Source organism: Anolis carolinensis, unplaced genomic scaffold (genome assembly GCF_035594765.1).
Source record: "Anolis carolinensis isolate JA03-04 unplaced genomic scaffold, rAnoCar3.1.pri scaffold_10, whole genome shotgun sequence".
Classification (NCBI taxonomy): Eukaryota; Metazoa; Chordata; class Lepidosauria; order Squamata; family Dactyloidae; genus Anolis; species Anolis carolinensis.
The window spans coordinates 22,297,333-22,324,465 of record NW_026943821.1 but is presented as its reverse complement, the minus strand read 5'-3'; the positions used below and the strand labels follow the sequence as shown (position 1 = coordinate 22,324,465).

At 38.9% G+C, this 27,133-nt stretch overlaps 1 protein-coding gene and 1 long non-coding RNA gene across 3 annotated transcripts; one reads left to right on the top strand and one right to left on the bottom strand.

Annotated features, from left to right (window-relative positions):
• The first annotated feature begins 534 nt into the window (after positions 1 to 534).
• On the top strand, positions 535 to 25,597 carry clspn (claspin). Its single transcript, XM_062962263.1, has 25 exons — positions 535 to 653; positions 1,898 to 2,027; positions 2,742 to 3,082; positions 4,475 to 4,648; positions 5,680 to 5,754; positions 5,928 to 6,000; positions 7,012 to 7,120; positions 7,366 to 7,916; positions 8,817 to 9,020; positions 9,962 to 10,152; positions 12,070 to 12,254; positions 13,325 to 13,389; positions 14,280 to 14,485; positions 15,452 to 15,612; positions 16,648 to 16,871; positions 17,946 to 18,057; positions 18,416 to 18,485; positions 19,000 to 19,151; positions 20,214 to 20,378; positions 20,477 to 20,598; positions 21,773 to 21,903; positions 22,879 to 22,972; positions 23,106 to 23,188; positions 23,758 to 23,919; positions 24,573 to 25,597. Exons 1-25 carry the CDS (start codon positions 606 to 608, stop codon positions 24,681 to 24,683), a joined length of 3,939 nt encoding a protein of 1,312 aa, XP_062818333.1. The 5' UTR covers positions 535 to 605; the 3' UTR covers positions 24,684 to 25,597.
• On the bottom strand, positions 3,221 to 20,314 carry LOC134293740 (uncharacterized). Of its 2 annotated transcripts, none has more exons than XR_010000704.1 (3): positions 20,175 to 20,314; positions 6,012 to 6,098; positions 3,221 to 4,600 (listed from the first exon to the last, which is right to left on the bottom strand). It is a non-coding gene; the product is annotated as an uncharacterized LOC134293740 (long non-coding RNA). The 2 variants fall into 2 exon arrangements; XR_010000705.1 differs by having other exon boundaries at positions 6,012 to 6,101; positions 20,175 to 20,312.
• Positions 25,598 to 27,133: the final 1,536 nt, after the last annotated feature.

The following is a 27,133-nucleotide window of genomic DNA, read 5'->3' as shown; positions in this document are numbered from 1 at the left end:
CGCATCACAAAATTACAAGTCTGGATTTCGTATCACAAAATCACAAGTCGAACACATTATTATTATTATTATTATTATTATTATTATTATTTTATTATGACATAGCAAACAAGATAGATATGCTGGATTTCGCATCACAAAATCACAAGTCGAACACATTATTATTATTATTATTATTTTATTATGACACAGCAAACAAGATAGATATGCTGGATTTCGTATCACAAAATCACAAGTCGAACACTTCCAAGGAACTAGGACTGTTGTTGTTGTTGTTGTTGTTGTTGTTATTAAAAAAAAACTCGGAAGTTCCGGCCTCAGAGGCCTTCGAGGTCACTGTCTCCATTCCCCCAATCTATCTCTATGAATTCTGCAGAGGGCGAGGCCCGAGCCTGGAAGGCGGTGCCTCCGCCGAAACTGTCTATCCCCATTGGCGCATAGAACGTGCGCCTCAGAATACTAACCAATGAGTGAGCAGGACTAGATGAGCGACAGGGGACAGTGAGCCCTGATTGGTCAGGGCGGTGTCAAACTCTGAGCGAAGGCGCGAAGACTCGAATTGGGTCGGAGCGCTTCATTGGCGAGTTTGTTGGCGAAGCGGCGTCATGGCGGCTGCCTTTGCTGCTGCTGAGGAGGAAGAGGAGACCATGGAGGTGAGTTCGACCCCATTGGAAGGGATTGCTATAGTTTGGTAACGCACCAGCACTCTGGGGCAAAGATGACCTCTTCAAACTACAACTCCCAAGTCCATAGTATTGAGCTCAAGAGACCAGGCCTTTGTGGTTTTCTTCTCACCCTTTTGCCCCATTTATTGATGTATATACATATACATCTCTCTATATATGTATCTATTTTCTCTGGGCAATTTTCCTATCGAGTTCTGGCATTGAGTCGTCGCATTCTAGACTTGGAAGGGAACCCAAGGCACCATCAAAGCCCTCCAGACAGATGGCCATCTAGCCCCTGCTTAAAAAGAGAGAAAGAGACTCTAAAGGCCTCCATAGGTAGCATATGCTATTGTTAATTTCTTTCTTTATTTGCAACATTTATATTTATTTATTTACTACATTTATATCCTGCTCTTCTCAACCCAAAGGGGACTCAGAGCGGCTTACAAATCAAATGAACATATAATATATTATTAGCATAGCACAATATAAGCGTTAAATTACTATATTGTATTATATCATTATATGGTAACATTATTAGTAATAGAGTCTCACTTATCCAACATAAAGGGGCTGGCAGAAAGTTGGATAAGTGAATATGTTGGATAATAAGGAGGGATTAAGGAAAAGCCTATTACACATCAAATTAGGTTATGATTTTACAAATTAAGCACCAAAATATCATGTTTAACAACAAATTTGACAGAAAAAGTAGTTCAATACGCAGTAATGCTATGTAGTAATTACTGTATTTACGAATCTAGCACCAAAATATCAGGATGTATAGAAAACATTGACTACAAAAATGTGTTGGATAATCCAGAACGTTGGATAAGCGAGTGTTGGATAAGTGAGACTCTTACATTTAATATATAATATATAATTAATATTATTATGTTGTATTATTAGCAGTGTAATGTATCCCATTATAATATTATTATCAATATTATTTATATCCTGCCCTTCTCACACTGAAGGGGACTCAGAGCGGCTTACAAGTTATATGTACATACAATATATTATTTTATTAACATAGCGCAATATAAGCTTTATATATTACCATATTGTACTATACAACTACCGTATGCTGCAATATTATTAGTAATATTACATCTAATATACAATTATAATAGTGTATTCTTATTATTATATTGTATTATTATTATATTAAAAACATTGCCATGTCTTGATCTCTCTTTTCATGCTTACAAATATTGTTTTGATTGTAGTGTTGCTCAGATGCTCAGGATTCGAAATCGCAAGATGCCTTTGGTAATGATTCGGACAGCGGACAAGGCAGCTGCGAAATGAGCTCCCCGGCACACATCAAGATGGGAAGGGCACCTCCTGAAGATGGAGGTGTGTATTTGGGTGGGCAATCCATGACAATCATATAGAAAACATGGAGCTTTAATTGAAAGATCTTATACCTTTTGTTTGAGAATCTCACAGCAGGGACTAGACTCGTTCCAGCTTGTTTATGCCAGCATATGTACAGTCTTATTTAATCTTGTTTGTCCCTTAGGAAATATATATATATCTATACTGCTGCACTGTTGTGGGCATAGCTTTGATATAATCTTTTTGGACAATAGGGCCAAGAAGTAACTTTTCTTATAATGTATTGAAACCGACTTGAAATAAAAACTAAAATGCTTATGTTCTTGTGGATTATACGCAATAAAACAGCATCTATACTGTAGAATTAATGCAGCTTGGCACCATATTAACTACCATAGTTCAATGCTATGAAATCCTGGGATTTGTAGTTTGTTGTGACACTAGTGGAGTGTCTAATGGCCTTGTAAAACCACAGCTCCCATGATCCCACAGCATTGAGCCATGGCAGTTAAAGTGGGGTCAAACTGCATTTATTCTACAATCTAAATCAACTCTAAGACAATTAAATTATCCAATAAAGTTTAATAAAGTCATACTGAATTTAGCACTGGTCTTCTTATATAACTGGTTTTATAGTCTCCGGTAACAAAGAGAGGGTAATAAGTAAGGTATAATTTATGTTATGAAAAAAGGGCTATAAGCATAAGGGTTATAATCTTTATATTTTAACAGATTCAGATGAAGAGATTTTCGTGGTCAAGAGAGTAAAAGGTAAGAAGGTGCTCCCAGAGAGTGACAGTGAAAGAGAAGACCTCATGCCTGAAAAATCAGAGGCTACAGGTGTTGAAAATGTGAAGGACGTCCATGACAGTGATGCAGAAAACGTATCACCAAAGCTGCTGTTGGAAAGCTCTGAGAAGGATAGGAAGAAGCACAGGCGGCACAAAACCCATGATGCGAAACAGACTGAAGGAAAAGAGAAAGGAAGTCCAAGGAGAAGGAGAATGAAGAAAGAGAAGAAAATGAAGGTTATTAGACAGGTCTTGAAGAAGGAAAAAACACAAGAACGAAAGGTATGTTGGAAAGGAGGAGAAGATATTTAAAGAAATATATTTTCAGGTATTTATTTGAATCCCTCTGTGTGCCCCATTTCAGCATTGCGGTAGCTCAATGCATGCAAAAAATAAGGACTAGTATAAAGAAATAGTTCATCAGTTTTTAATTAATAATTTTTATTTTTTTAAAAAACTGACACAAAATCTATAACTAGATATAAAAAGCAATAATGCAAACCAAAATACAAAGACTAAAACAATTGAAACACATTTCCTAATATAAAAAAAAACATGCCACTACTAGAACCACTAAACATTGACTACAAATGTAAAGTACCTAGTGTAAGGGCTTTCCATCCTGTGCCTGATGGTTTTATTCTCAGTTTTCCACATTACTATTATTTTTATTTATACCCTCCTTTCTCTCTCTACAAAAGAGACTTAAAGCGGCTTAAAGTAAAACCAAATGCAATGCAGTTTAAAACCTAAAAATATACAAACATTCAAATAGAATGAGATATTAATGGTATTTAAAAGGGAAGAGTTAAAATCCTTTGCCCACTGAAAGAAAAACCATGAACGCACCCTATAAATAATAATAATAATAGCAACAACAATAATAACAACTTTATTCTTATATCCCACCCCATCTCCCTGAAGGGACTCTGGGTGGCTCACATGGACGATACATAATAAAATAGTAAAGGTAAAGGTTTCCCCTGACGTTAAGTCCAGTCGTGACCGACTCTGGGGGTTGGTGCTCATCTCCATTTCTAAGCCAAAGAGCCAGCGTTGTCCGTAGACACCTCCAAGGTCATGTGGCCGGCATGACTGCATGGAGCGCTGTTACCTTCCCGCTGGAGTGGTACCTATTGATCTACTCACATTGGCATGTTTTCGAACTGCTAGGTTGGCAGGAGCTGGGGCTAACAGTGGGCGCTTATTTAAAATATATAAACAAAATCATGAAACATATAATACATTAAAACTCAAGCAATAACTAATAATCAGGCACAGCGAACATAATGAACCCCCTTTCCCCATGAGATGGCACTCTTCTAATTCAAAAAACCATCTTTGCTGAAGAAACATAATAAATAGGCCTCAGTCTTTCTTGAAATTGATTAGGGCTTTTCTCCTTCATCAACATTGTAAGTTTTGTCCATTTCTGCTAGTTCATACATTTTTATGAGCCAATCCTGTGTCGTGGGAGTTGGTTCTCTCCATCTTCGAAAAGAGATGATTCTCGCTGCTGTGGCCATATATAGCATTAGTCTTCGATGTGTTTCTTCAGACTGTAGATGGGGTTGGGTGATGAAATATCTCTTGCTTGGGGAACATCTCACAGCTGATACATTGAATGGGGGAAAACAGTTTATAGAGCCTTGAGTTATGTTTCTCTGATGCCAGGAGGACGGCACGGAGCTTTCGTTCAATGACAGCGGGTGCCTTTTGACTGACAAAGACCTCTTCGAGAACGGCTTGGAGGAGGAGGAGGAAGAAGGTGGGGATCCCCTTTCTCAAGATGAAGAGTCGCTTGAGTCCATCAAGGCGGCAGCGAAGGAGAAAATGAGAAAACAGAAGGTAACGTTTACCCAATCTCCCTAAAATATATGTGCCAAATGTTAGTCTTCTTTTGTTTTCTTAAACTACCAGTTAGTTAGTTACATATTTGTGCGGGGGTGGGATAAGCATTGAGATGATGCAGGGAGGTCAATCTACTGTATATACTCGAGTATAAGCCGGGTTTTTCAGCCCTTTTTTTAAGACTGAAAAGCCCCCCCTCGGCTTATACTTGGGTGAGGGTCCTGGTTGGCTTATATTTGGGTCAGCTTATACTCGAGAATATATGGTACATTTATTATTTTTCTCTATTATTATTGGTATTATTACATTTATTATTTTTCTCTATTATTGTTGTTATTATTTATTTTACTCTATTATTATTATTATTATTATTAATATATTTATTATTTCACTCTGATCTTATTATTATTACATTTATTATTTTACTCTATTTATTATTGCATGTATTATTTTCCTGTATTGATTATTATTATTATTACATGTATTATTTTACTCTATTATTATTAAAAGGATACATAAGCACATTTACATTGAAGAAGATGAGAATAATGATTTAATCAGAGTTGGACAGTCTTATCTTAAATTAGAGCTTTATGTAAACATTCAAAAACATTTAACCTACCGATGCCTCAATTAATGTAATTTTATTGGTATCTATTCTTATTTCTGAAATTTACCACCCTCGGCTTATACTTGAGTCAATGTTTTCCCAGTTTATTTGTGGTAAAATTAGGCGCCTCTGCTTATATTCGGGTCGGCTTATACTCGAGTATATATGGTATTCAGTGGAGGGTCTTAGGAAATGTCCCTTTGGGCTCTTGCAAAGGTGGGGAGCACTTTCAAAGCGTGGTAGACCAATGTACTCAGCCAAAGCCAGCTATGATGGGTCACAAGTGCTACAAAAATCTTAAAAGATCTTTGGGATCAAGGAAATTAACATTGTGCAGAGTAAATCTATAAGCAACGTTAGCTGTTTTATGAGATCTGAGAATTTACTGAATCCCCTCCCTCTATGTTGTTCCAAGTAGCTGTTTTCTGAAACCGAAGATTACCGGCATGCGATAGATGACAATGCGGAACCACTGCTAAAGCAACCTAGAAAGGTAATTTTTCTAGCTTTCATTCTGATTTTTGAATTTGGGTACTTCAAGAGTGTAATTGTCTTTCATCGTCAGTATGCCTTATTTTTAGTTATCTTTAAGTATCAAGCTGGCTTCCTATTTTTAAAAGCTGCTTTACATTTGTGAGAGTGTTCACCCCATGTTATTTATTTTAGGAGCGCAAATCTGCCAAATTAAGCAAAGAAGCAATGAAGAGGTTGCACAGTGAGAGCCAGCGACTTCTTAGAGGTAAGACTTACATTTAACTTGGAAAAGAACCAGAGGTCGGCGACAAAGAATCTTCACGTGAATCCAGAAGATCTTGAGGCACTCAGTTCCCATAATTTCTACTTGAATAAGAGAAAAAACATTATTGAGATTCTGGGGATAACTGCAGCTCAGATCAATAGTCTAACATACATAAAGTAACATCGTATGTTCATGTTAAGATGCTTGGGGATTTTTTTTTAATGAGTTAGATACCTGCTGTTACTCAGATTTGCATTTGTACTGGTATTGATTCATAAAAATAATTGTTTTATGATTGTAGGGATGGTTCTGTCACCAGACTAAACCAAAAAGCAGAACTTCCTCTGTCCCTTAGGTAGTAAGCACACCTGACAGACCTAAGTCTCCATGACAACACTCTTAAGGCAGGAATGGGAAAACTTCAGCCCTCCAGGTGTTTTGGACTTCAACTCCCACAATTCCTAACAGCCTCAGGCCCCTTCCTTTTCCCCCTCAGCCTCTTAAGCCTGTATAGATATAGGTAGATGGATATAGATTACTTCTTAACAAAGGTAGCCATATCAGTAAGGTGATCTATGCCTTCTTTCTTTGCACTCCGCAAAGTATCCTAATTTTGGGTTGCTGTGAGTTTTCCGGGCTGTATGGCCATGTTCCAGAAGCATTTTCTCCTAACATTTCACCCACATCTATGGCAGGAATCCTCAGAGGTTGTGAGGTATATTGGAAGCTAGGCAAGGGAGGTTTATATATCTGTGGAAGGTGGGAGAAAGAACTCTTGTCTGCTGAAGGCAAGTGTGAATGTTGTAATTAATCAACTTGATTAGCATTGATAAGCCTATTCAGTTTCAAGGGATGGCTGTTTACTGCCTGGGGAAATCCTTTGTTGGGAGATGTTAGCTGTCTCTGAATCCATGAACCGTGGAATCATATCTGGAATTCCATGGTTTTCTGAATGTTGTTCTTTATTCACTGTCTGGATTTTAGAGTTTTCCTTGTTTTCCCTTCTGATAGAAGCTGCTGTGTCACTCCCATATCACCTTCCAGAAGCCAAAAGCGTCCATGAATTCTTCAGACGCAAACCTCGTCCCAGCTTCCAGGGAAGTGCAATGACTTTACTGAAGTAAGTTATGCTTGTTTTCAAATAGACTAATAATAAACAGAGGTTGGTGAGGACTTTCCTTTCAGCTCCAAACGCAACATAAATTTGTTTATTGCTGTGTCTGGATACTGTGGAATTAAGTGTTTCCTTACTCTTTTTGCAAGGTAATAATGAGTTCCATGAGTTATTTAGTACCATTTTCTAACATGTTCAAGTGACAGCATTCACGGCAGAGGGAGGTGATGAGAGTTTGTTTTTCTTGATAGATCAACTAAATATCAACCGAGTCGTGATGAAGAAAGTGTGGTTCCAAAGAACTCTGGTGGGAAAGAACAGCTCGGCAAATCAGAAATGCAGGAACAGGGAGAGAGAGTTGATCCGGAAGACTCAACTCCCCTTAGCCTTGCGTTTCCAGAAAAAGGTGGATCTTCCACTGAGAAAGTGGCAAAATCAGCAGGAGAATGCCTTGAGCAAAATGGACGGAACAGTGATTCTAAAACCGAGTGCCTCATAGAGGAATTAACATCCGACAATCAAGAAAAGCATGACCAAATCCTCACTGAATGTTCCGAATCACCGGAGAATGAAAGGGAAGAAAGTACCCTTCAACACAGAGAGGGGCCACTAAAAGAATCTTGCATAGAGCTCAAAGAGGCCATTGAGCCACCAAAGACTGCATTGGTGCCTCCTGCTGAAAAGGCAAAGAAGTCTAAACTGGATCGGCTTCGGGAGCTGGGAGTGGACCTCACTGTCAAACCCAGGCTGTGTTTTGAGGATGATTCCTTTATTGATCTCGATGAACCTAAGCCTAACAGAGGTATGGTGCCAGAATCTAGTCGAGGCATGGGCAAACTTCGGCCCTCCGTATGTTTAGGACTTCAACTCCCACAATTCCTAATAGCTGGTAGGCTGTTAGGAATTGTGGGAGTTGAAGTCCAAAACACCCAAATGGCTGAAGTTTGCCCATGACTGGTCTAGTCCCTTTTTCGAGCTAGATCCTTATTTAAACTGTTGCTACTTACTTATTTTATCATGTTTTACCCCTCCTCGAACCACAAGAAGAGGTGGGTAATAAATACATTATTATTATTATTATTATTGACACAAAGACATAGTATGACACAGCAAACAAGATATATATGCTGGATTTCATATTATTATTATCATCATCATTGTTATATGACATTAGATGGGTCAGCAGTGCATTGGTGAATCTGCCATATCCTCTTGATTAAAACAGCTTCTGTTAAAAGGATTGCGACAGTGGGGGTTGTGGTAGTATTACTATAAAATCTGCTATTTCTTTATATGCATATTAGTAGTGTTTTAATCTCCATACCACTCCAATAGGAATTCAAGGAAACCCAAACAGAGGTTGCCATAATGGTCAAAATATTAACAGGAAAGGCTCCTGCTCATTGCTAACCTATTGATCTAATTGGCTTTACATCAACTGAAGGATACAGAAATGTGAAACAAGTTATTCTAATTCAGCTGGCCCTCTGTATCCACCTATTCTGCATCCCTGGATTCAAAGAACTTAAATCTGAATATGTACACACACTCAAATCCCAAAATGAAATTTCCCCTTTTCTATTTTACTATACCATTGTAATGAGATTTGATGATCCACAGATTTTGTCTCCTTTGAACCAAACCTCAGCTGATGCCCAGGGCCCATTGTACTATTCTGCCTCTTTTTTGTTTTTAAATAAAGGGAGAAAGCCAGAGCTCGAAGCCCTGAAAGAACGTTTTGTGAAGCACACCTTTCATGCAGCCAAACCAAAGATGGAGCGGACGGTGAACTTGAACATTATCCGCAAAGAGACGACTAATGAAGGCAAAGAGGAGCTGAAAGCAGACGTGGTGCCTGTGATCTTGGCTGCGGAGTCTGCAGAAGATGCCATTCCCACAAAGCCAGGTATGCTCAAGGGAGCAGGGTTGCAAGGTATATTATTATTATTAGGTAAAGGTATTCCCCTGACGTTAAGTCCAGTCATGTCCGACTCTGGGAGTTGGTGCTCATCTCCATTTCTAAGCCAAAGAGCCGGCGTTATCCGTAGACACCTCCAAGGTCATGTGGTCAGCATGACTGCATGGAGCGCCGTTACCTTCCCTATTGATCTACTCACATTTGCATGTTTTCGAACTGCTAGGTTGTCAGAAGCTGGGGCTACAGCAGGCGCTTGCTCCGCTCCCCGGATTCGAACTGCTGACTTTTCAGTCCGCAAGTTCAACAGCTTAGTGCTTTAACACGCTGCGCCACTGGGCATAATAATAATAATAATAATAATAATAATAATGGCGGCTTACAATATGATTTTAATAATTAATGTAATTGTTTTTAGATGTTTTATGTGACTTTAATAATGTAATTGTTTTTAGATGTTTTAATTCTATGTTTTTAATGTTGGTGTTTACCAAATGTATGTTTGTTAAGGCATAGAATTGTTGCAGATATGTGAGACTGCCATTCTCTCGAAAAATAATGACAGGAGGGAGGGGAATGTTGGTCTGGAATATTGGATTGCTCCAAGGTTGTGAGCTATCTTTGGCTAGAGACAGGTCTGTGTTGATGTAGAGATGTGGTTGGAAAATTCCTTTTCTCTCCCTTTTTCTCTTCCTCCTCTTCTTTATATTCTGCTTTTCCTGATCTGTTTCTTATAAGCTCATTTTCCCTGACTCTCTCCATCAGCACTTCATGCAACTTTTTTGTCCCTGTTTCAAAAACATATTGCCCTCCGTTTTTAAACTTAACTGTGAGCAGCTTCATTAAAATGTGTGCCTTGAGCAGTACAATCGGTGTGTGTGTATAAATATATGAAATATGTATGTAATATTTATGCCTTCCTGGCTGTCCAGGTGAGAAGTTATGTCTGCTGAAGGCTCACCTGCAGGAGGCCATGAAGCTCCGCCGGATGGAAGGACGCCAGAAGCGAGAAGCATTGTTTAAACTGGATAATGAGGAGATGATGGAGGAGGAGGAGGAAGAGGAGGAGGAAGAGATGACAGATGAGTCTGAAGAGGAGGAGGAGGAGGAAGGCAACCGGGAGGTCTGTTCTTTTTTCTATTTGCCTGTTTCAGCAGGTTTTTGTGAGTTGCTGATTTCTAACAAATTGTCCCCAAACAGAGCTTTGGGGATTTATGCCATGTTTCGTATTGGCCCTTTGCCAGAGAGAGAAAGAGCGGGGGAAAGAGCGACTTTGAAGTCCAACAGATCATTATATTTTAATATCCTAAAGGCACCTAAAGCTGCCCAGAGAAAGGCACAAAGTGCTGGTGTTCCTTTTCTTTGTACAACTGCTTGGGCAATGTTTCTGGCTGTTTTGCAGACAGGATCGTTTCTGTGTGTGGGTGTGTGTACCTCCCTTTGACGTGATCGGCTGATCAGGAAGCCATTCTTTTCCAGGCAAAAAGGGGGTAGTGCAGAAATCCAAACATCCAACCATTGATCCCTGAACCCCAACTTTATTTTTCACTTCTCTCCATCCCTTGCAAGAGCCATGCCGTTGAGGTTCCTCATACAGAAAGCTACAAAGTATGGGTGTGTTTACACCAGGCGTGTGCAAACTTTGTCCTTCCAGGTGTTTTGGACTTCAACTCCCACAATTCCTGGCCTCAGGCCCCTTCCTTTTCCCCCTCAGCCGCTTAAGCGGCTGAGGGGGGAAAGGAAGGGGCCTGAGGCCAGGAATTGTGGGAGTTGAAGTCCAAAACACCTGGAGGGACAAAGTTTGCCCATGCCTGGTTTACACTGTAGAATTAATGCAGTTTGGTATCACTTGAACCGCTGTGACTCAGTGCTATGGAATGATAGGAGGTATAGTTTGGGGAGGTAGCAATGCTTTTTGGCAGATAATAATAATAATAATAATAATGATAATAATGATAATAATGATAATAATGATAATAATGATAATAATGATAATAATGATAATATCAAGATGTTGTTGTTGTTATAACAACACTACTTGATACTACTTGCACTTTTTTGGCCCAGTTCTTTTTTGGAGCCAACCCAGGATTTTATCATAGTACAGTAGAGTCTCACTTATCCAACATAAACGGGCTGGCAGAATGTTGGATAAGCGAATATGTTGGATAATAAGGAGAGATTAAGGAGAAGCCTATTAAACATCAAATTAGGTTATGATTGTACAAATTAAGCACCAAAACATCATGTTATACAACAAATTTGACAGAAAACGTAGTTCAATACACAGTAATGGTATGTAGTAATTACTGTATTTACGAATTTCGCACCAAAATATAATGATATATTGAAAACATTGACTACAGAAATGGATTGGATAATCCAGAACGTTGGATAAGTGAGACTCTACTGTATATAGTATGTTGACCTCATTTGTTTCATGACTTGTTTTATTGTTGATTGATTGCTTCATTGTTACGTTTTTATATTGTTTGTGACCTGGGCTTGGCCCCATGTAAGCCGCCCCGAGTCCCTTCGGGGAGATGGGGCAGGATATAAAAATAAAATAATAATAATAATAATAATAATTATTATTATTATTGCTGCTTAACATCTTGTTGAACTACAGTCCTGGGCCCTTCCACACAGTCCTATATCCCAGAATATCAAGGCATAAAATCCCACAATATCTGATTTGAACTGGGTTATCTGAGTCCACACTGCCATATATTCCAGTTCAAGTAGATCATGTGGGGTTTTCTACCTTGATATTCTGTGATATAGGGCTGTGAGGAAGGGCCCCTGTGTCCCTTTATCTTGGACTAAGCCCTGAGATGTAATTTTATATCGATTTGTGTATCATCACATGTTTAAGAACATATCCTTTGGGAAGTGGGACGAAGTAATGATCTATCAAATACCTAGATGACTAGAAATGTCAACTGAGCACAGATCTGTTTTGTCTATAAGCAGAGCAATCGTGAACGATTCTCTTTTGCTCACTTTTGCTTTTGGTTTGTGTGGGCTTTTATTCTGTCAGGGTATTGAGTATATCCTTGATGAAGCCGAGGAGGAGGAGGAAGAGCAAGATGGAGACAAAGAAACTGACAAAGAGTCCATTGACGGGGAAGCAGTGGTCAAGCCTGTCCAGTGTAGGGCTGTTCCAAAGCCTCCTTCCACAGAGTCAACATTGTTGCTGTTCAAGGACAACTCCTCAAAAACAGGGTTGGTTGGATCACGCACTTACATCTATTGGGTGTACACCTAAACTTCATCTTCTAAAAGATGCCTGTTGCCTTAGTACCAACAGCATCTTCACAATAGTTCTGTTCATTCATATTAATTTCTTTGTATACCACTTGCAGTCAGCCCTCCTCCATGATTGTGGGTTTAACTTATAGATTTGATTCATGTAGTTTCTTAGGAATCTCTAGGTTCTCCAGTGCAAATCTGTAGGAATTTGACTACAGAGTCACACTGGAGGATGTAGAGGTTTGTTTATTTATTTATTTGCAACATTTATATCCCGCCCTTCTCACCCCAAAAGGGACTCAGGGCGGCTTACAAGTTATATGTACATACAATATATTATATTATTAGCATAGCACAATATAAGCATATATTACTATATTGCAATATTATTACCGTGTTTCCCCAAAAATAAGACAGTGTCTTATATTAATTTTTGCTCCCAAAGATGTTCTAGGTCTTATTTTCAGGGGATGTCTTATTTTTCCATGAAGAAGAATTCACATTTATTGTTGAACAAAAAATGAACATTTATTATATACTGTACAGTAGTTGTCATCACAAACCAGACAAACTGTGAATCCTATCAAGAATTTCTTGTTACTGCCATTATTTCCATGTACAACACTCTATGGTACGTACATTTACCGATCCTGCATGCTCTGGTGTTCTGTTCGTTGGGCATGCTTCCAAACAAAAACTTTGCTAGGTCTTATTTTCGGGGGAGGCCTTATATTTCGCAATTCAGCAAAACCTCTACTAGGTCTTATTTTCTGAGGATGTCTTATTTTAGGGGAAACAGGGTAGTAATTTTACATGTAATATAAATATAAAATTATAATAGTGTATTATTATTATATTGTATTACATTATAATATTGTTATCAATATTATATGTATATAAAATGTATTATATTAGTATAGCATAAAATTAGTATTATATATTATTATATTGTTATATTGACAAAGGAGACATGGTGGTTCCTAAACAGGTGTTTAGAAGCTTAGTGAAATATACTATTTAATTGATGAGTCTCTTTCTTACAGATGTTCTTTTCCGGGTGAAAAGACCGAGATGGAAGAAGCTGGGGGCAAACGACCAGAGAAACTGGGTAAAACACTTGCTGCCGTCTACAACTGTCAATTGCTTTGAATAGTTGCCCTTCTTTGTTATGCAAAATATTTCTAGAGATTTTTTTAACTCCTTTGTTATGTTACCAAATCTTGAGATAGTAGAACATAACATGTGCCACAGCAACATGCTATGCTAATTTCATATACATATATATATATAATTTATAATAATTTATAATTATATAATATAATATATTGTATATACATATAAAATTGATAATATTATAATATAATACAATATTATACTACTAATAATACAATAATATTAATTATATATTATATATTAAATGTAATATTACTAATAATATTACCATATAATGATATAGTACAATATAGTAATTTAATGCTTATATTATGCTATGCTAATAATATATTGTATGTTCATTTGATTTGTAAGCCGCTCTTAGTCCCCTTCTGGGTGAGAAGAGCGTGATATAAATGTAGTAAATAAATAAATAAACATATTTGGATTTTTCAGGGAGGAAATCCCAGCATAAAGTGCCTATAAGTCAAACAGCCTTTGTCGGGTTCGTGACTCACTGCTTAAACAACGTTACTTGTGAATCTAAGAAACTCTTCTTTTGGGCTTGAAATTAATATGAAAGTGATGCTTTGAGTGTCTTTAGGAAAGCAAAATGGTATAATAATAATAACATAAGTAAGTTATATGGCATTAGGGTGCTCAGAAGATAGTTTTTTGTGGGCTTATTGAGTGCAGTTTGGGTATTTCTGAGAACAGTGTTGACACGGTGAAGCCACCCAAACTTTTTAAATATCAGTCTTGGAAGCAACTGCAGTCTTATTTGTCATGTGTTGCCTTATTATGCTTAATCTAAAATCAGTTTATCCAATGTCCCCCTTCCCTTAGAAGATGAAGATTCGTTTTTGATGCCCAATTTGGCAAAGGAGAACAGCCACAACAGCAGCTTTGAGCTCATTGGTTCCATGATCCCCTCCTATCAGCCGTGGAACAAGCAAGTGGCGCGTGGTGGCGGCTTCCTACCGGCCATCGGAGCTGTGCGCTCACCTTCGCCTGGCTTTTTCAAGACGAGCTTCATCAGCACTGCGTCTAAGGTACTCCCTCAGGTCCACGGCAACTCAGTCCAAGCTGCTCTTCTCAGTCCTCACCTCTTTCTGACCTCGAACTGTCCAGGGAGGATTTATAGTACCGCCCTGCCCCCAACATGAGAAATCTGATCCTGACACAGAGGCTGAATGGCCATCTGTTGAAAGGGCTTGGATTGTGTATTTCTGTCTGGCAGAAGGGGATCAAACTGGATGGCCCTTGTAGTCTTTTCCAATTCTATGGTTCTGTATTGTTCCGCTCTACTCTATATATATTAATTATATAATATATTGTATATATATTGATAATATTATACTGTAATACAATATACAATAGAGTCTCACTTATCCAAGCTAAACAGGCCGGCAGAACCTTGGATAAGCGAATATCTTGGATAATAAGGAGGGATCAAGGAAAAGCCTATTTAACATCAAATTAGGTTATGATTTTACAAATTAAGCACCAAAACATCATGTTATACAACAAATTTGACAGAAAAAGTAGTTCAATACGCAGTAATGTTATGTTGTAATTACTGTATTTACTAATTTAGCACCAAAATATCATTATATATTGAAAACATTGACTAGAAAAATGCATTGGATAATCCAGAACCTTGGATAAGCAAGTCTTGGATAAGTGAGACTCAACTGTAATAATAATAATACACTATTATAAATATATATTATATATTACATTATATATTACTAATAATATTATAATATAGTGGTATAGTACAATATAGTAATATATAATGCTTATATTGTACTATGCTAAAAATCTAATATATTGTATGTACATTTAACTTGTAAGCTGCCCTGAGTCCCCTTTGGGGTGAGAAGAGTGGGATATAAATGTCTTTAATAAATAATACTCTTCTCATCCTCCTAATTTAAATTCTGGTCTCTCTTTGGTAAGCCTTTTAATCAGCCTTTTTTGAGGACCTAACTCTCCTTTTTGGGACATCTTTGTAGAGTTCAGGAAAGGCGTCCGAGCCCTCCCTCCCCATCGAGGACTCACTGGATCTTTACAACGGCACACCGGAAGAGAAAAGCCCAGTTCCAGCCGCTGGGAGGTTCCAGTTCCAGTTCTCCCTAGAAGATGACACTCAAAGCCAGCTGCTCGATGCGGATGGGTAAGTCAACAGGGAAAAACTGGCTTTCTTAGGTAGCAGTTTCAAAAGATAATTAAGGTGGCAATCGTAAAAGAGTGTCCCAGGATACAAAGGGATCTTGCAGCACCTTTGAGACTGACTGAAGGAAAGAAATTGTAGTATAAGCTTTCATAGACTAAGTCTACGGTTGCATCAGTAGTTTGGGAGTTGGTTTTTGGAGACCAGGGTTCAAATCTCTGCCTTGTAAACCTAGCTGAAACCCATTTTGGGCCTGTCAGGCTTAAAGGAAAGCAAGGACTAACCCATTCTGAACAAATCTTGTCAACAAAGCTTAAGATGGTAGGTCCATCTTGAGGTTGCCATAAATTGGCACAACACACACACACACAATATTGCATTAAGCACAAGTGGGACTTATACTGAGTAAGTGTGCCCAGAATTGGGGTTGTATGCTTTCCGGGCTGTATGGCCATGTTCCAGAAGTATTCTCCTGATGGTTTACATCTATGGCAGGCATCCTTAGAAGTTGTGAAGTATATTATGATATACCTCACAACCTCTGAGGATTGTGATATACCTCACAACCTCTGAGGATGCCTGCCATAGATGTGGGCGAAACGTCAGGAGAGAGTACTTCTGGAACATGGCCATACAGCCCAGAAAACATACAACAACCCTGTGATCCCAGCCATGAAAGCTTTCGACAACACAATGCCTAGAATTGTCTTGCATGATCTTTAAGTCTATAGAACACATAAAGAGAGCAATAAAACGCACCTGCAGCTCTGTGATTGGCTTCTTGCTAGCAAAAAGAAGCTGGAAACTTACTGTTGCAAAATATTACGGAAGGTGCTGCTATCAGCTTCCAGTTAATGCTGGATCTGAGAATGCAAAAGTATTTTCTGAAAGAGGATTTGTGGGGCATTTCTCCCGTGTCTGAGGACTGTTAGCAAACAAATGCATTCCACAGATTTCTGTCTTATGCCACTAAGCCATTTGAGACTTCTTTGATATCGGTACCATCTTATAAAAACCCCTCACGGATTCTGCTCTCAGGTTTTTGAATGTCGGCCATCAACGGAGCAAATACCAGTCACCCAAGAACCCCCTGCCTTTGGCCAGCATGGACGAAAACGCAATGGACGCCAATATGGATGAGCTACTGGACCTCTGCTCCGGACAGTTTGCATCCCAGAACAAGCCCCGTAGCACTTACAGCAGCAAGAAGCCAAACATGGAGGAACTGCTCAACCTTTGCTCTGGGAAGTTTGCAACTCAAGGTGAGTTCAGAGTGCCGGTCCTCAAAACAGGCGAGCCTTGGTGTTCAGTAGGTTCTGCCCACGGAATATAAAATTCAAACAAATAATAATAATAATTGCAGACAGAATGAGGGGACCAACAGGAGTGGTTTGACATTGGGGTTTGGATGATTTTCTTGGATATGGAATATCCACAGTTAGTTAAAGTTGCTGAAATGGGTTTGCAATTTGCATGTGAAACACACATCAGTGAGCATTTTAGCTTAGATGTCGGTGTGACCCGAACCAAAAGATCTGAATACATTGGCAGGTTAAGCGATGAGGCTGTGCTGTAGTAATCGTTTTTTAGGTTGTTCTCTATTTTACTCGTGGACTTTATTCAGAGTTTTGTACTAATCACCCTCTGTACATAGCAATTGATGTCTTGGTTTTAATAATTGTCATGTTATGTTGTTTTATAACAATGTTATTATATTGTGTTTTAAATTTATGGACTCTTTTCCTGATGTAAGCCGCCCTAAGTCCTTTCAGAGAGATGGAGCCGGGGTACAAGAATAAAGTTATTATTATTATTATTATCAACACAACGACGTTGTATGACACAGCAAACAAGATTATTATTATTATTATTATTATTATTATTATTATTATTATTATTTGAAACACAACAAGATGAGTCCATAGCAGACACTCTGCTGGCTGTTGTATTGTATCATATGTTGGACACTTCCCAAGTGTCTAGGATTATTATTATTATTATTATTATTATTATTATTATTATTATTATTATTATTATTATTAAGTTCACACCATTAGGTAGTGTACAAGAAAAGCAGTGATATTTAAGTACCGTAATAAATCAGCATATGGCCTCTAAAATCCTACTACTTTATCTAGATATAAGGACGAAATTAAGGCTGAGCATGGAGGAGGCATCTAAAGGGAGGGTGTTGTTGTTGTTGTTATAAAAGCTTCTGAGACCAATCTACCACTGTATTTGTGGATCCCCTCATTTTTTATCTGGGGCAAATTAGAGGCTGTTCATGGCCCTCCCAGCCCCCTTGCCTGACCTCTCAATTCCGATTGCTTTCCCAGATTCTCCCGTCCGAGCCTCTTCCAGACCTTCACCCCTGGAAAAAGAGGGTCGTACCGAGGACCCCATGGCTGAGGCTGTAGCCCTTTGCTCTGGGTCATTTTCAACAGAGAGGTGAGGATTTGGAGGCTGGAGATGGGCAGCGTTTAACATCCCCTGACAGTTTTCCTTTCACATCCGGAAAATGAGTTTTAATTGACAGACTGTTGCATCTGCATGCCAAAGTAATTCATTCCTCATCTCTCAAGATGAGCCATGTTTTGTTTGAATGCTGCGGCATCTTGGATACTTTTCATGAAAAGGAGACTCCCTTTCGTGGTATTTCCCCATTCTTACCTTTTTTTCTGTCATGTTTTAGTAGATGAGGCAGGTTAAATAGAAACTGCAACTAGAGTATTTGACTGCTGTTACATTCCAGATGTCCCAAAAGCATAATTTCCCCTCTTTTCACCTCACACTCGTTTATTTACAGGGAAGTGGAAGAGGAAGAAGAGGATGAGTTTAAAGACTTCCAGCTTGTAACTGCTTTTGACAGTGAAGAAGTGAGTAACGTCAGGAGAGAATGCTTCTGGAAGATGGCCAGACAGCCCAGAAAACTCACAGCAACCCACTCGACACAGTGTTAAGATCTCAGAAAATTAGATCTGTGCTCTTTTAAGACTATTTTTACAACCTTAAGGCCTATAGATTTCCTCTTCTAATCCCACTGACACTCAATTCTGCTAATGATGTTCGTTAAATAAAAGAATAATTGAAATTGTATGTATGTATGCCTTCAACTTCCCCTGTTGACTTATAGCATCTCAATTTCATAGGGTTTCCTTACTCAAGGGAGAATCAGATATGGTTTTATCAGTCCCTTCCTCTGAAGTCTAACCTACTACTCCAAGGATTTGTTAGTGGTCTCCTATCCAAATATTAACTAAATTTGACCTTGCTTAGCTCTCACGATCTGGTGCCTCTATGATATCGACATGGCAGAGAGTAATAAAGAACAATAAGGATTATCTGTTATATTATTTGAACCTCTGAATGCAATATTTTCTGGATTGGCAGGATGAGAAGAGCAAATGTGGGGAAGAAGAAGAGGAGGAGGAGGAGGAAGAGAGTGAGGAGGAGGAGGAAGAAGACGAAGAGGGTGAGGATGAATCAGAAGTTGATGACGAAGAGGAAGTTTTGAGACGAAGAGAAGGACTAAAGAAGAAATTGTAAGTAAATACTCATATTATGCTATACTAATAATATATTTTATATACATATACTATTGATAATAATAATATAATGTAATAATACATGTAATATTACTTATAATGTTGCAATATAGTGGTATAGTACAATATAGTAATATATAATGCTTATATTGTGCTATGCTAATAATATAATATATTGTATGTACATATAACTTGTAAACCGCCCTGAGTCCCCTTCGGGATGAGAAAGGCGGGATATAAATGTTGCTAATAAATAATAATAATAAGTCCTTCTAGTTTTGATACATTGTAAAGAAATGCAGAAGCCGAAGGAGACCAGCTTAGAAGTATACATTTGAATGATGCAAATGGTAGACACTTCCAATATCTTGCCTGAGAAAGATTAACAAACTATGCTCTGGGAGCTTGGGGTTGCTTCATGATGATGATGATGATGATAATAATGTCTGCTGTGGACTCACCTTGTTGTGTTTCAAATAATAATACGAAATCCAGCATATCTATCTTGTTTGCTGTGTCATAATAAAATTATTATTATTATTTATTTTTATATCCTGCCACCATCTCCCTGAAAGGGACTCGGGGCGGCTAACATGGGGCCAAGCCCATAAAACAAAACATAAACAAGATTAAAAGCAAATATAAACAACATCAATAATGACTGGCCCAGATAAAGCTCTTTTGAAAACTAAATATAGGAATGAGATGGCCCTCCAAATATTGCTGACTCCACACAGCTTTAAGTATCATAGACAACGATGAGGCTTGCCGAGAGTTTTAGTCCAGCAATATCTGACATACCATCTAGCTAAGACTATGGAGCATGGAGGCTCAAGATTCAGAACACTCCCTTAGCAATAAGCGAAAGGCTTACTTTGAAGCTTTGCACATCAAATCTTTTGTAGCACTGAAAGAGACTTTACTCTAGAGCTGAATATTCGGCCCCTCGGCAGTTTGGAGCACGATGGATTCTCGGTCTGCCATGGCCAGCCATATTTTTTAAACTCCTTTAGAACTCACCTTGTTTTCCTCTTCCCATCTCCCCCTTGAACCATTCAGCATATTGCAGGACTTCATGGAAAACGAGGCTGAGTTATCTGGGAGCGAAGTGGGAAGCGAGGATGAATACGATGGCGAAGAACTCGACGAATACGAAGAAGAAGTCCTCGATGAGGCCCTCCCCACAGATGTGGAACTGCAGGATCAAGTCAATAAGATACACATGTCAGTATCAGAGGGGGTCAGCCATATATGGAATGTAAAATGGGGGTACAATTTCTCTTTGAAGTGCAGACTAATCTGAGCCTCCTTTTCTTGCACAGGAAGGTGATGCTGGACGATGACAAACGGCAGCTGCGCTTGTATCAGGAGCGGTACCTTGCCGACGGGGACTTGCACAGCGACGGTCCTGGGAGGATGAGGAAGTTCAGGTGGAAAAACATAGGTAAAGTATTGGTATCTTGAAAGATCCTGTTGGAAATAAAAACCTTCTCAAGCCTCTATGAGTTATTTGTTATGCATATACTGTATATACTCGAGTATAAGCCTAGTTTTTCAGCCCTTTTTTTAAGACTGAAACTTGGGTGAGGGTTCTGGTTGGCTTATATTTGGGTCAGCTTATACTCGAGAATATATGGTACGTTTATTATTTTTCTCTATTATTATTGGTATTATTACATTTATTATTTTTCTCTATTATTGTTGCTACTATTACATTTATTTTACTCTATTTTTATTATTATTAATGCATTTATTATTTCACTCTGATATTATTATTATTATTGCATGTATTATTTTCCTGTATTTATTATTATTATTATTATTATTACATGTATTATTTTACTCTATTATTATTAAAAGGATACATAAGCACATTTACATTGAAGAAGATGAGAATAATGATTTGATCAGAGTTGGACAGTCTTATCTTAAATTTGAGCTTTATGTAAATGTTCAAAAACATTTAACCTACTGATGCCTCAATTAATGTAATTTTATTGGTATCTATTTTTATTTCTGAAATTTACCACCCTCGGCTTATACTGGAGTCAAGGTTTTCCCATTTTTTTGTGGTAAAATTAGGTGCCTCGACTTATATTCGGGTCGGCTTATACTCAAGTTCAGATTGCTTACTGTATTGTATATGTGTATATTGGTGTGCAGTTTTCCTTAACTCTGTGTTGTGGGAGGGGATGCAGACCATGTGATCAGATCTGGGATTATTCAGGACTCAGACTCTATTTTAGAAACAGAAGTATGCTTAGAGACACCAGTAGAAACTATACAGTAACTGGCCTTCACCAACTTCTGGAAACAGACGGCTCAGTTTCAGGACTTAAAATCTGCTGAAATCCCATGATCCACTTCCTCAGCGACATTAGGTTCAGGCACAATCAAGGGCTGAACTACAACAAAACCAAAAACAAGATGTCCTAGACGTCTCCCAAACATGTATCTCCTTTTTCCTCTTCCTCTTATCGCCACTCTACTTGGGAGCTGTAGTTTGTACCCTGTTCCAGGTCTTCTCCTTCCTGCTGTAGTGTTTTCCTGTAGTTATAGGTTTGTTTTGGTTTTCAGACTGGAGTAGCTAGAACTGACTCTCTTTCTGTGTCCCTTAGATGACTCCTCTCAGATGGATCTGTTCCACGGAGAAGGCGAGGAGGACCCTGAGAACGAGGACCAGCTGGACGAGACGGAGGCCAAATGGAGGAAGGAGCGCTTTGAGCGGGAGCAGTGGCTCCGGGAGCAGGTGAACATTTACACCTGAACCATTCACTCCCTTTTGCCAGACCTTATCCCAGCAGGACAAATTAAGAATATCTTCCCCTTTGCAAAGGCTCCTCTTATGGTCATAGCATCAACATCGTTAGGTGCTCTTCCAAAAGATTTTATTTGCTTGCACCGGCAAATGTGGGTATGAATTAAAACAGTGCTTGATTGGCCATGAATAAACTCCAGGCTGCAGGCCTCGAACCTATTGCTGCCATTTCCACTAAACTAAGCAATGCAAAACTAAGCGGAGGGTGGGAAACATATGATCTGTGCACTGTTTCCTACTGGAAGTATTGTTTTCCTGGTGATATTATTGTGGATTCAAACCTGGCTGAGGGACTTTATTTATTTATTTATTTATTTATTTATTTACAGTATTTATATTCCGCCCTTCTCACCCCGAAGGGGACTCAGGGCGGATTACAATGAACACATATATGGCAAACATTAAATGCCAACAGACAAACAACATACATTAGACAGACTCAGAGGCATTTTTTTAACATTTTTCCAGCTTCACGATTCCGGCCACAGGGGGAGCTGTTGCTTCACCGTCCAGAAGTGGCTGTACTTCCTCATTCCTTTCCTCGTGTTTTGCTGGCAGTTTTATGGTGTTGTAAATTAGCCTCCTGCATAAAGTGTCCCTAAATTTCCCTAATTGACAGTTGCAACTGTCTTTCGGGGCTGCATAGGTCAACAGCAAGCCGGGGCTATTAATGGTCGGAGGCTTAACCCGACCCGGGCTTCGAACTCATGACCTCTTGGTCAGTAGTGATTTATAGCAGCTGGTTACTAGCCAGCTGCGCCACAGCCCGGCCCCATGAACCAGTTCTCGACTGCTCTGGTCTTTGAGACACTTAATTAAAAAGCCAACGCAGAAATTGCCTTTGTTTCCATTCTTGCATCTTCAGCATTTGCATTTACTTCCTCCGTCTAATTATCTTCTTTGCAGTCAGAGAAAGGGGAAGAGGAAGATATTGATGAGGAGAGCAGCCAGTTCATGAAGCTCGCCAGGAAAGTCACCGCTAAGTCCCTGCAAAATAAAGGTAGGCTTGTTTCTTTCTGAAAGTTGTGGGTGCCAAAATAACCTATGGGGTGGGACTCATGGGGACATCTGTTCTGCGTAGCGTTTAATCCTTTTAGACTCAAAGCTTACTTCGCATTTTCCTCCCCTCCCAGCCAACCCTTCAGCAACTGTTCAGGAGTCTAAGTCGCTTCCCCGAAATCCATTTGAAGTATTCCATCCTGCCAGCAACCTTCAGGTTAGTAGCAGAGCCGGTGAACTACAACAGGATAAATCAAATAACAGTAACAATAATATATTTATGATTCGCCTCTCCTTGTGGCTCGAAGCGGGGTACAACACGCGTAAAACTGAGGTGAAAGAAAACACTATTAAAATACATATAACAAATACACATAGGTAAAATGCAGATTAAAATTCACAAGTTGAATTGCTTTATAATGTTATATTTTCATAGAATCTTAAGAGTTAGAAGAGACCACATGGGTGATCTAGTCCAATCTGCCATGTAGGAAAAGCACAATGAAAGTACCCCCAACAGATGGCCATCCAACCTCTGTTTAAAAGTCTCCAAAGAAGGAGCCTCCACCAGACTCTGAGGCAGTGAGTTCCACTGTTGAACAGCAATTCGTACAGTCGGGAAGTTCTTCCTGATGTGCAATTGGAATTTCCTTTCCTGTAATTTGAATCCATTGCTCCAAGTCCTAGTCTCCAGGGCAACAGAAAACAAGCTTGCTCCCTCTTTTCGGTAAACTCATGTTGCTTGCACCATCCGCCTCCAGTTAACCTTCTCCTTGCTTTTTACAGCTGAAGAACGGATCCCTGCTGAACCGACCCAAAGAAGTCTTGCAGAAGCTGGCGGCCATGTCGGGCCTCAACCCAAACGCCCCGAGGAACTCGCGGAACTTTGTCTTCCAGACGCTCTCCCCGGTTAAGAGCAAAGAGGCAACAGAGAAGCCCAAGCCTCAGGTAGAAGTCTGGTTTATTTGACTGGGAGGTAGTTGCTTAGGCTTGCGTTTACATTATTATTTCCCGAATGGAGTATGTTTGAGTAAGGATACTTTGCAAGATGGGAGAAGCATGTTTGTTTTTAGCTGGCAAGCGGATTGGCAGACACTCATTATATGGGCCCAGAGTGATGTTATTTCTTCAATGCCTTTGGAAGAAGACCTTTAAATGTGCTTTGAGTGCATCTATCACCAAACTTTGGTAGGTCTTTTCACCTGCAGTTTGAATCCATTGCTCCATTGTGTCCTAGTCTCCAGAGTAGTAGAAACACAAACTTTCCTCAATGGGACATCCTTATTTATTTATTTACAGTATTTATATTCCGCCCTTCTCACCCCAAGGGGGACTCAGGGCGCATCACATTACACATATAAGGCAAATATTTAATGCCTTAACATAGAACAAAGACAGAGACAAATGCAGGCTCCGAGCTGGCCTCGAACTCATGACCTCTTGGTCAGAGTGATTTGTTGCAGCTGGCTGCAACTGACTGCTCACCAGCCTGCGCCACAGCCCGGGCCTGTGGTGTCCTTTCAGTTATTTTAACATGGTTCTCATGTCCTCTCACCCTTCTCTTCTCCAAGCTAAACTTTATTTCTCTGGCTGTCTTCTAGGTCAAGAAGAGAGCTCCCGTTCCCATTGCAGCACCTTCTCCCAAACGGCTGCGTCTCGACAGCACTTTAGCGCAAGAAACCCGGAGTATCTTCCAGTATTTGGAGAGATAAACATTACAGTCTGTTGCCACCGAATCCGGTCCAATTCCATCCGCTTTCTATATTTCCCAGGGATACGAAAGCAAGGCATTCCCAGGTGTAAATCCCTAACCTATGGGGAAAACACAATGGCATATGGATAAGATGGTGTTTGTGGCACTCGATTCTCATGCACAAAGAGGAGAACAAGGGAAAACTGGACTTACGCATCAAATCCAGCATTAACTGTGAGCCTGCTTTTCTCTGCCTTGGTCTCCCCTTGGCTTTAGTCTCCCAAGAAGTGGTTTGCTTTGAGACTGGATTAAATGCCCATGATTCCATGCTTTTTGACCACTACAGAAACTGGTATATATTTTCTCCTGTTTCTCCAGTGCTGTGGGAAGCATCTTGGCTAGATAAATGGGACAGTTTCTTCTTTATTTCCCCACCAAATTGATTTCTGTGAAGACAACTGTGTACTGTAGAGCAGGTTTTTATTTTTATTTTTCTTAACAAACCCTTGGATTTGTGTCAAGGAAAAAAACGAAGAGTCTCGTTGCATCGGTTGTGACTCCTTTTGAGCTGTCCATAAGCTTATATAAACACTTCAAAACTTTTTAAATGGAAAATGAAGTTCTGGAGCAAAGAGATGCTGTTTCCAGTTCTGGTCAGTTTTGAGACAGGGTTTGAAATCTGGAAGATGAATGAAATTACTCGCCAGTTTGAATGGGTTGCACTTCAATGTTTATAGAGCAACATCCTGCCTGATGCTTAATGTCCTGTCTGTTCACTCTTGCATTGGATTTAGGCCTTGGAGGAATGTGTTTCCAAGGCCTTAAGGTTATTCTTACGTTGTAAATTTATTGTGTTGATGTGTTTGCCTGAGTGCATACTGTATGTGAGTGTGTGTCTTTAAAAAAATAATAAAATTGGTTGTCTACGTCTTACGATATGCTAGAAAGGTGCTTTCTTAATAAAGGTGTCCCTTTTAATATTTAGAAGTTGGAATTTATGATGCCCAAAATTAAGATTTTGTGGGAGAGTATATTAATTTTCGGGATGAGTAAAGCAGGTTGTGTCTTGTGCAGGTGGTTTTGTATACTGTGTATACTGTCATTTCTTTTATTATTATTATTATATACTAGTATTTTGTTGTTTATTGGTTCAGCCACTTCTGACTCTTCATGACCTCATGGACCAGCCCACGCCAGAGCTTTCTGTCGTAGTACAGTAGAGTCTCACTAATCCAAGCCTCGCTTATCCAAGCCTCTGGATAATCCAAGCCATTTTTGTAGTCAATGTTTTCAATATATCGTGATATTTTGGTGCTAAATTCGTAAATACATTAATTACAACATAACATTACTGCGCATTGAACTACCTTTCCTGCCAAATGTGTTGTATAATATGAAGTTTTGGTGCTTCATTTGTAAAATCATAACCTAATTTGATGTTTAATAGGCTTTTCCTTAATCCCTCCTTATTATCCAAGATATTCGCTTATCCAAGCTTCTGCCGGCCCGTTTAGCTTGGATAAGTGAGACTCTACTGTATATAATGCTTTAATATAAAATAGTATACAATAATAGTATTATATACTATTATATACTAGCTTAGGTTCCCAGTGATGCCTGGGTTAGGTCTTTATAATAATAATAATAATAATAATAATAATAATAATAATAATAATAATAATAATAATAATTTTATTTTTATACCCCGCCCCATCTCTCTGAAGGGACTCGGGGTGGCTTACATGGGGCCAAGCCCACACAAAACAGACAATGTAAAAACTCAATAATAAAACAAATCAATCAACAATAAAACAAATCATAAAACAAATGAGGTCACATACAATAAACATACTTTGATAAAATCTTGGGTTGACTCCTAAAAAGAACTTTAATAATGATAACTATTACAAGCAGTCATTGGTTTTGGATTCTATGAGTAGTCCCATTAGAAAATGTGTAATGATGTCAGTGAACTACAACTCTCATCGTAGTCTGTCATTGCCACTAGTAGTTAAAGTTGGTCATGGTGTGTATCAAATTAAATTTATAATAATAATAATAATAATAATAATAATAACTTTATTTTTATACCCCGCCCCATCTCCCCGAAGGGACTCGGGGCGGCTTACATGGGGCCTGGCCCGATAAAACAAATAACAGTAACAAAGCAATAAAACAATTATCCCAGTAAAAAACATCAACATCAATAAAAACAATCATTAAAATCAACAAGCAGGATACAGTATTAAAAACAGGAGACTAAGTCGTAGATCCCAGGCAAAGTGCAGAGTGTTACGAAATGGGGAAAGGAAATTTCACAGTTGAATGGACAATAAAGTGCGATATAAAATGGCAAATTTACATACAATATTATATTATTAGCATAGTACAATACTGGCAATAAATTACTATATTGTACTATATCAATATATTGTAATATTATTAGTAATATTGCATGTAAAATATAAT